Source organism: Cystoisospora suis (assembly GCF_002600585.1).
Source record: "Cystoisospora suis strain Wien I chromosome Unknown contig_1147, whole genome shotgun sequence".
Classification (NCBI taxonomy): domain Eukaryota; phylum Apicomplexa; class Conoidasida; order Eucoccidiorida; family Sarcocystidae; genus Cystoisospora; species Cystoisospora suis.
The window spans coordinates 55,280-65,036 of record NW_027153948.1 but is presented as its reverse complement, the minus strand read 5'-3'; the positions used below and the strand labels follow the sequence as shown (position 1 = coordinate 65,036).

Here is a 9,757-nt window from a genome sequence, read left to right as displayed (position 1 = left end):
TGCCGCCAGCACGCGATAAAGCGTGAAGCTGCAAACCACGTGGGTCGCGGCCGCTGGACTGGCTGAAATGAAGACTAGGCCATTGAAGGCGGCTTCTTCAAGAAATCAACAAAGTCTTTGAACCGTGTGTAATAATGATGTACCTGCTGAGAGATTAGACGACTGCAAAAGTAGGACTGGCGAAAGGCCGGAGAACCGCATAGCTCAAAGCATTCATGAACGCACAGTACGGGCCGCAGTCGTAGCTCTCTACTTAAAACAGCGAAGATCTGACAAAACTAGTACGCCATGTAGAAGAGTTCTGCCCTACTGGTGAGGCATCAAAACATGCATCTAGTTTATGCGTAAGGATAGATGAGCGGATAGCTCTCCGTGGCTCTGAAGCCAGCCGACGTCTCAGTGAAAGCTCCAGGGAGCTTTATACTCAGCAGGTAACGGTCAGGATCCTGTCGTCACCGAGTGGAAGTGTGCACCCGCCTGAGCAGCACCGTGCAGTAAGGTGCTCTCCGGACACTCCCTCGGTGCAACAACGCGCCGTGTTGGAGGGGCGCTCTTGAGTGGCTGACATCTTGAAGTAGAATGCAAGACGCGACTCCTTGGGGTATACGAAAAAGCTGCGGCAGTTTCCTCTAGGAGTTAGCAGCAAAGGATGAACTTCACGCGAAAGGCTGAGTGAGTCGGCTTCTCCGGTATACAGGATGAAAACCGGTTCGCAGGTTCCATTTTACTCGCACTTCATTGATAGGTTTCACTCAGCCCACGTAGTTGAGAAGTTTGTACGTAATGACTAGGACAAAAGAAACCTTGGGGCCCGAGACGTCTGGACTTTCTACCTTCGTATCATTGTCCTCCTTTTTCTATATATCAAACTCTTCTAAACTGACTACCCGGACAGCCTTTGGGGCATTGTGACGCCCGTCCCACGCCGCCTCGAACGACAGAAGTTGCCCTACTCGTAGCTGGATCGGCTTGCCTTCAACCACCCTCCCTCCCAGTGTACCTTCTTCCACTGACCGTCTTTCCGTTTGGTCAAAGCACGGCTTCGCACTTCGCTGTCTTCTTCTTCTTCCCACATTCTTGGATGACCGATCGTCATACTGTTGATGGATTTCCTTGCCTACCTCTGGTGTCTCTTGCCCTGGAGAGATAAACAGTGAGGCTGGGCTTTCTTCATTTGAGGCAGAAGGCTCCATGAAGTCGTCCCTGTGCACGAATATCTCTGGACCACCGTCCTCGGGTGCTGAACGACCGCGGAAAGGGAGGCAAAACACACACACGCACACCCAAATATATACACACAGGATCAGGAAACGTTCGTCTGCCTATATCTTCGTGACGCAAACATACTAGAAATATGTATATGTAGCTAGCCATGTAGGCCCTTACACATACACTCACTTTAGTGTACAAAACATGGCGGGAACTCTAACGCGCTGACAGGAATCACTAGTAAGACGAGACAAGTGTTCTCTATCGAGCTCTGTTGAGCGTGGACCTCTTCTCCCACGCTGCCACTGACGAAGAACGGCTCTGGAATGCGGAAACAACGCGGGGAGAGACTCTCCGCATAAAGAACTTGTGAGAGCTGTTGCTCCCGTGTGCGGACCCGTAAACCTCATCCACCAGAAGTATGCATGTGGGACTGAGCCCACCAACGCGTATTGCTGTAGAATTACACACCGTTAGCTGGAGAGTACGAGATATATACAGCTTCGCCAGCATGCTTGCATACACAGTCATGCACACGTAAGAGGTACAAATAGAGATCGTCACATGAGATAGCTTGGCATTGTGTACCTCGGGGGAGACACGCCTGCAACATACACATTTTTATGTCTGTGTAGTCAAGTACACAAATGTATCTTCTACCATACGTACCTAACAGTGAGCTTCACTGCGGTATTCCCGTCAAACGGGGCAGAGCCGCAAACCACTTTCCGACATACTAAGAAATGTCTGACTGCTCTGTTTGGTGCCTTCACCTGCACGACAAGAAGCTTGCACTTGTATCCAATCATAAGGAAAGTCGACGGTCTATCTGACACCACTATCGTTACTATTCAGGTCAAGCGCTTGAAGCATTTCTGGAGTGTATCCAAAGGGGAGGACCACATCGGACCGACGGTCTGGAGGCATCTCAGCGGACCCTCCTTACCTATGAATCCGCAGACTGAATATCGGTGCACCTTGACTACGACGCCTCTTTGGCGAGTGGGATGTGCTTTCGTGCCAGCTGAGTTCCTCGTCCCATATCTCTCAAACAAAGCGTCGCCTCGACTACTACTGTTGAGGATCCGTTGTTCTCGCTCAGTGTCCGCTAGCTGGTCCGCCGAAATCACGCGGTGTTCAGAGTCCGTTGTCAGATGTTCTGTCCCCAAGGTGGGAGAATTAGAGACTGGTGAGGACGTTTCAGCGGAGATGTTACACGGCGGCGCGGGAATAGCTGAGACGCCATCCCGAGTATCTGCTGGACTCCTGTGCACAGGACAAGTCACCTCCTGTCCCTCTGAAACAGCTGACGAACTTATTATCCGTGATGCTATCACTGTATTCGCATCAGGTCTATTCCGCCGAGGACTGAGTCCCGTCTGCGTAGACGTGCGGACAGGATCTGGTGATTCAAGATCTTGTTCAGAAGACACTCCCGTTAATCTGTGAAGAGTCCAGATCTCTCTGAGGCGACGTGCAGCAGCAATGTGACTAAGATCTGGACGGGGATCTTCTATGGTATCAGCGCCGGTACCACGCCGGACAGGCCGATCCTTCTTCCTTGCTTTAGCTCTTGACAGGCTGTCGAGCGTACAGGTAGAGACACCTCGCCAAAGAAGTACGAAAGCAAGCCTTGACAATGCAAGTGAAGGAGACAAAGCTCGATCCAAACAAATGGCGGCGGAAGAAGAGAAAGCAGCTGCGCGAAGACAAGAAGGGTAAGAAGAAGAAGATGAAGGACGAAACGACCGATAGACGAAAGTTCCAGGCTGGCGATGAGATTCAGGCCAATCGGGGGAATCTGTCAAACGGCCTGCTTCTACCCTGGCCGAACGTGCATGCTTCCACTTGACCGTTTCTCGGTTTGCTGACAGCGTCAGACCTGCATGAGATGTTTTCTGGATACCTGAGTATCTATGAATGGAGTTAACAATAGAACGAACGGGAGTCCCAGCAAGTCGGTGCTGAGTTTCCAGATGAGAGTGCAAAGCCGACTGCTGCAAGCGTCTTCTATCACGAGGCGTCGGCACCAATTCTCTGTGTATGCCGTCCCACAAAGGGACGAACAAACCGATGGGCGGGGGCGAGACAGCGCAAGCTGGTTTATGATACTTCACGCCGGTCTCCCACCTCCTCTGTTCGGGGAAAGAAGATTGTTCGACAGAACAATGGCTGCGGAAGGATTGCTCATCAGCTGGCCTCATTTGTAGAGCGTTTTCGTGTCTTCTGTCAACCGGAGCGCAATGTGACTCATGGTGTTCTTGAAATAGGAAAGGACGCCGGGCAGCGGGTCGAGCACGGCTCCGAGTGACATGGGGCTCACTCATCGAAGGCCAGATAGAAAAGCCAACTGGGCGACGTCTCCTTGAAACACCCAACATTCTGACGTGGCCGCGTAGTGTGTAGAGCAAAGAAGAATCATATGAAGAGACCGTGACAGATCTCCAGGTAGGTGGCGTGGGGACAGCTATGTCATCCTCTCCTCGTAGGAGCTTGGGAAGGGAGCCTGAATCCATCAATAGATACCAGGGAACTCTGCAGGGCGAACAGGCCCATTGTCGCGTCTTCAAGAGCCATATCGGACGAGACACCGACGTAGACCGCGTACATTCTCAAAACGAAGCAGACGATGAGCACAAATTTCCCCTCCAGTACGCTGTACGCTTGAGCACACTCCCAGAAACTACCGGTTCCTTACACAGAGGGCTCACAGAAATGAAACTTCGTGGCAAGCTCCTACGAACCGATGTGGCTGCCGCACACACGTACGTAGCGTGTAACGTCTACAAGCTATACCGAGAGACCATTCAGTTTCAGGAGACTGCGACAGAAGAATCAAACGTGCCCGCACAGCTGAGGCCATCAGCAGCGCAGCGAGGAGGCAGCCTACACCTGCAGAGTCAGACGGCAAACCAGCTACCCTCCCAGTAGCAATTAACTCGTCGACTGGAGGAGACGACTGCTGCCGCAGCCCGAGTTTTCCGCATGCATGCATCTGGACCCCGCTTGATTTACACCGGTACGGCTAAAAATCAGTGACCAGACAGTGTGGACTTTTCGGAGAGGCCGCGGACGCAAAGATCAGTCGCCCGCTGCCCGGGCAATAGAGCCCCAAGGGACGTCAGAAGTCCTTAGTACTTTCGCGGTCATTTTGTCCGCTGCTGGGAAGCTGTCTTACAGACACGTTAGGTCTAGTAGGTGTTTCTGTGAAGCCTTAATAGAGCTGACTTGTATCAGGTATCAGTCCCGGCAGGATACTACGCAGTGACTGGGAGAGCTCGCAGCAGCTAGCTGCCTCCCTTCGAGGGCTTAATTACCACGAACCAGCTGCAGACGGCTGCTCCTCGATGCCGCCCTTTCCGCCTACAAAGTCATTTTGAACTTGTGTTAAGAGATGAGGCCGTCTCTTCATCCGCTGTGAGGAGGAACTGAGGTTTCCTTTGAAGCTACCAAACTGAATAGCGACGGCGAGGACGTGTTACTATTACGTGGCTACAGGGAAGCTGCAAGCTCTCAAATTTGACTACGTGGCCCCGTCCTGGATTAACGCCCTCCAGCCGGGGTGCCTCTCGGCGCACGGTCCCCCCACCCCCTGTACACCCCGGTCCATGCCCCTAAGATGCAACGTTAGAATTCGCGGAGTCGTCAAATGCTGCAGCTCATTCGGTGTGGCCGAGAGTCTAAGACGTGAAACAGCAAGATCCTTCCCCGGCTTCACTGCTGGCAGAGCAAATGCCCCAAAAATCCTCCACGTCAGTCACCGACCGCCTTTGTGGAGAGGCTAGTAGTGACCCGCGTGTTACTGAGAATCAACTTCGGTCTGCAGCGTCAGGCGGGTCTATCCCCAGGCAAGCTTCATCACCGCAGAGGGACAAGTGTCCGATCTGCTGTCATTAGACCGACTGGCGTCCAGGCCACGAGCAGCCCACAGGTTTGGATTTAACGCACTTTGTAGATTTGTCGTGAAACTCTAGGTGCTCCGTCCGTTGCTTCCTACTGTCATTATCACTCCGAATAGTCTCGCAGGAGTAACTACAGAACGTACTACCGCTGCGTCACCCGTGTCGGCTCCGCACGCCTAGCAGTAGCAGAGAGTGAGGTGCGTAGCTTGCTTGTGGACGGTAACAACACCAGGATATTACTCGCAGAATATTCCGGTAATTGCACGCAGAAGTGCGACTTTTAAGGCAGGCACCACTCACAAACAACACGAGACGTCCTCAGGGTCGGAACTGGTACTCACCCTAGCATTCAAACTGTTCAAGGTGGCCGTCTCACCGTAACTTCGCGGGCAGGCTTGACGATGACGTACAGTGTCACTCCTCAAGAATTCCCTCATCCCCAGAAAAACAGAAACAGCATGGATCAGTGTTTGGCAAATGTCAGTATCCTGCACGTCGTCAGAAAGCGTGTGGTTTCAGCATGTCATGGCTTAATAGTCTTCTCGGAGTTTCTCTGGCAAAAAAAGGAGAAGCGAATCGACACCTCTTTTTCCTTTCCCTGTCCGCTGTTCTGCGGCCTAGCTTTTCCGAGCTGGATCATCAACAAAATTTCCGTCAAGAACATCAGCTCGCATGCATTCAGTCCTAAGGCGTCGAGAGAGTTCCCCCGGATCTATTCCACGCCCTACAAACAAAAACTTGTTTGTCAAGATCCTTCTTGTCTGGCACTCTTTTGTATCTGCTGATCTGCAGCAACACGTGTTCCCCAGTATTTCTCTCTGACCTCCGTCTCTCACTTCTGGTCCGTCGGTCTCCTTTTGTTGTCTTGTGCTACTATCCCCTGCCTGTGTACGTGTTTGATGGCTACTGTTACGACAATCGCTCTTACAAGAGCAAGCGTGCACCGAGCAGCAAGCGTGCTCTTGTGTTCTACTTGTATCGCCTCCTGGCAGGTGAGTATCGCATTGCTCGCGGAGATCGTCACGTCCTCCCCCCTCCGAAACGTGTTTCTTACAAACAAATCCTCTTGCACCTTCTTCTTGCTGTAGCATGGCAGGGAGACACGCGGTGTCGACTGAGTTGATTTCGAACGTCCTGCCTACTCCCTGAAGCTCATATACTCCCCACGGTCTACCACCAGGCATTTCTATATCTCTTTTGTTCTCCTGCTCTGCATTCAGCACTTCTTCATTTGAATTCTGTTGTCTGTTCTCGCTTTCTTGAAGCCTAGAGTTATGTAACTGGGCACCACAAGGCTTGCTTTCGTTCCTTTGGTTGTCGACTCCTTCCTCTTCTCTGATATCGCTTTCTTTCCAAGCAAGGAACAACCCTTTACATCGGTAAATCACAGGAGACGGAACTCCGCTGACGTCCCCGCCATGGTTTTCTTCTTCTCGCCATAGCAGTTCACTCAGCAGTCGTTCCAGCTTAGAAACAGAAAACAAATATACCTCATTTTCTTGTAGACAGGTAGCGTCTTTTTGACAGCTCCTCCCACTTCTATCTACCTGGTCTGCAAGTGTAGGGTCGCAAGACACTCCACCAAAAGTCGTCGTCGTGTTACCTCTTTGCTTGTGTTGAATTTCTCCGTGGCAACTCGAGTCTAGAGCTAACGAGCTGTCACCTCCAATTCTCCTTTCGTGAAAGTGATGTCCTCCCCCTGTTGCTACTGGGTGATCTCTCTCTCTTCTGTCTGACCCATCGAGAAAGGAAGAAAGAATTCGTGAACCCGGAAGGTAAGACGGTATTGAAATACAGTGACTCCGAATACACGGCGTAACGTTACTTTCTGCTACCTTATGGTCATCTTCAACTTCTACTGTTTCTTCAGAATGCTTCTTCTCTTGGAGGCCTTTATGTCCTTTCAGCGCTTCGACATCACGAGTCTGCTTGACTTTTTCGGCCTGGAGAAGAGAAATATCTGCTGTCGCGGCTCCCCTTGCGTATGCACGTAGGTAGAGAAATTCACGTATGTCTACCTTCTGTTGTTGTTCGGAGACAGAAGAAGTGTGGAGACCTGGTCGCCTTTTGAAGTCTTTGAAGGACAGAGGGAGCACGGATGCTACTGGATTAAGGGTCTTGGCAAGAGCCACAGTCTTCTCCAGTGCCTCCGCTGATGCTATATCCGTCTTTGAGATCAGGACTTTATCGGCGCAGATTACTTGCTGCACCCACAACTCGCCAAGAACAGGAGAAACTGCTAGTCCTCTTGAGGATGAGATAGGAGGTGAAGAAGAGGAAGCTGAAGACGAAGAAGTGGCAGGCTGTGAGCTAGCATCGGGGGGTGCTGATGACACAGAAGAGAAGAGAACCTCTTGAGAAGAGGAAGAAGGCCCGTTACTCGCTGAAGGAGGAAGAGACGAAGAAGTTCCCGTGTCAGCAGAAGAAGGGATACGTTGGGAAATAACACGACTTGTACCTGATGTGGCAACTTGACAGAACCCATGAAGAGGAGGAATGTTCATGGGGTCGATAACAGTTACAATTCCATCGAGATGCATTTGATCCTGTAAAGGCTCATCGAGCCAGAATGCCTCTATAAGTTGTTGGGGTGTGGCGACACCGCTCGCCTCAACAACAACATAATCAAATTTCCCTGGAAAACGATTCAATACAGCTTCCAGAGTACGTATCAACTCATCTTTGATACTGCAGCATATACATCCATTGGGAAGCTCATAGACACTTTCCGGTAGATAGTCGTCTCCATCGTCATCATCACCATCGTTGTCCTCTGATTCTGTTTTCGTGTCTGCCATACTGCTGGTATTGTAGCCCTTCTCTCTCACAGCTTGCTTTTCTCCTCCGGATTCTTCGTGTCCCTCCTTCCTTTCGTCTTCTTCAAAATCTTGTTCGCGAAGTGATACATGGCTCATCTGTGAAGAAACTGAAGAACTGCTTCTCTTTGGCGCACCGACACCGGCTTCCTTTTCTCTCTTCTTCGTTCTGCGCAGAGGAGTGATACGGAGAGGGGCCTCGACACCCGATTCAAGTGAGAACTCATTTTGGATAGCTAAGATTCTCAAGTTGTGCTGAAGTTTCCCCGTTAGCAGACTTCGTAGAAGAGTAGTCTTTCCTGCGCCTAACAAGCCTGACAAGATAGTTATGGGAATCGAAGATGACGAAGGTGTATCAAAAATTGAGGAGGCAGTCCCAGAAGCAGACGGAGCTGGTGAACAGAACGAGGAGGATGGTGGAGAAGTACACGCAGAATCGAGGACGGGCTGGCACTGCACAAGAGACGGGGCTTCATCATCCGAGTCACTTTCTCCCTGTGGGGGCTCTTCAGCGGGCTCCAGCATCGTAGTCGCAGGGTTCTTGTGTCCCGGCTTGTCATGATCAACTGCTCGGTTTTGACGACTGTTTGCCATTCTCAGAAAACTTATCTTGGAATGGCACCCCAAAAAAGTGCTACTTATAGAAACAAGCTAGGCAAATCTCAAACCGGTAGCACTCACACACAGGCCTCTTGCTGAGTGATCAGCTGTTGTCTCCGGTAGCGGCAAGCGACACCAACCACAAAGAGAAGAGCACAAGAGAGCGCTGCTGAATCATTTTAAAAGGAGACTTCTTTTGATGAGCTGTGTGGGTGTTTCAGAATTACGCAGGGGAAGAGATAGAGAAGAAACACGATCATGCTCCTTTTCCCCTCCCTATCCAGCTTTTGATATCTTCATTAAACAAACCACTCGGGTGGCAATCCTCTTGAGAGGTTTTATCACGAAACTGCCAGCTAGACGGGAAAATTTCACAGTGAGAATTCTCTTCCTCTCCTCTCGACTCTCCTGCGGAGTTCCGGCCCAAAGTAAAGACTCGAACTTCAAAACAAATAAACGGGGCCGCCACCAGACGGACAGAAGTTAGAATGGAGTGAAAACTGAAAAATTCTCCTCTGAGTGACGCAGTTTTACAAGTCAGCCTCTTGTTTTTGTTTTCCTCCGCGATGGCCCTGGCTCGAAGCGTCTTTCCGACGCATGCAGCACACCCTCAAAGGCAACTTCTCATGCCTGAGAGCTTTTTGCTTAGCTTCGGATGTGTTGATTCAACAGTAGATGCCCGGTATACCAGCTTCCGTTGTAGCGTATTCCTTCTGCCTTCTCATCAGTCGTCATAGCACAGTCCACTCGGGAAATCCCGGCCCTATTAAAATGTCCGTCCCTTCAGGCTTGTGTGTAAACACGTTAGAGCTCTGTTGCTGCGTTACACTCGGAGGTCTGTTTTATGGTGAAAGACTGAAGTGGGGTGAAAAAACCTGTTGACAATCGCAGGCATGCAACGGCGAGAGCTAGTGCTGGTTTGCGAAAGGTTCTCCTCTCCCACAGTAGTGCCTCTCACACCACGGCAGAACTTCTCAGAGCGGAAGGTTCCCTTCTGTTCACACTGAGCGGTCCGAACGAAGAGAGACGACCCCTGGGACCTCGAGATGGAGTGTGTGCTTTCCTGTGTGTACTGCCGGTATGTCAGATACCACGAGCTTGCGCAAAAGGAAACCACTTCGTTCCCACTGATTCCCGGAGAGCTAGCTAGCTAAACCGGACAGTGGCGGCTCGTGAACATTTCATCGCCGCAGATTTTCACTTTCCAGGGAACCGCCGACTGCGGGGGTT

At 51.1% G+C, this 9,757-nt stretch overlaps 2 protein-coding genes across 2 annotated transcripts; both read right to left on the bottom strand.

Moving 5' to 3' along the window:
• Positions 1-43: 43 nt before the first annotated feature.
• On the bottom strand, positions 44-4,224 carry CSUI_002740 (uncharacterized protein). Its single transcript, XM_068062939.1, has 2 exons — positions 2,156-4,224; positions 44-1,240 (listed from the first exon to the last, which is right to left on the bottom strand). Exons 1-2 carry the CDS (start codon positions 3,723-3,725, stop codon positions 858-860), a joined length of 1,953 nt encoding a protein of 650 aa, XP_067925077.1. The 5' UTR covers positions 3,726-4,224; the 3' UTR covers positions 44-857.
• A 1,206-nt stretch (positions 4,225-5,430) lies between these two features.
• On the bottom strand, positions 5,431-9,465 carry CSUI_002739 (p47k family protein). Its single transcript, XM_068062938.1, has one exon. It carries the CDS (start codon positions 8,519-8,521, stop codon positions 5,729-5,731), a length of 2,793 nt encoding a protein of 930 aa, XP_067925076.1. The 5' UTR covers positions 8,522-9,465; the 3' UTR covers positions 5,431-5,728.
• Positions 9,466-9,757: the final 292 nt, after the last annotated feature.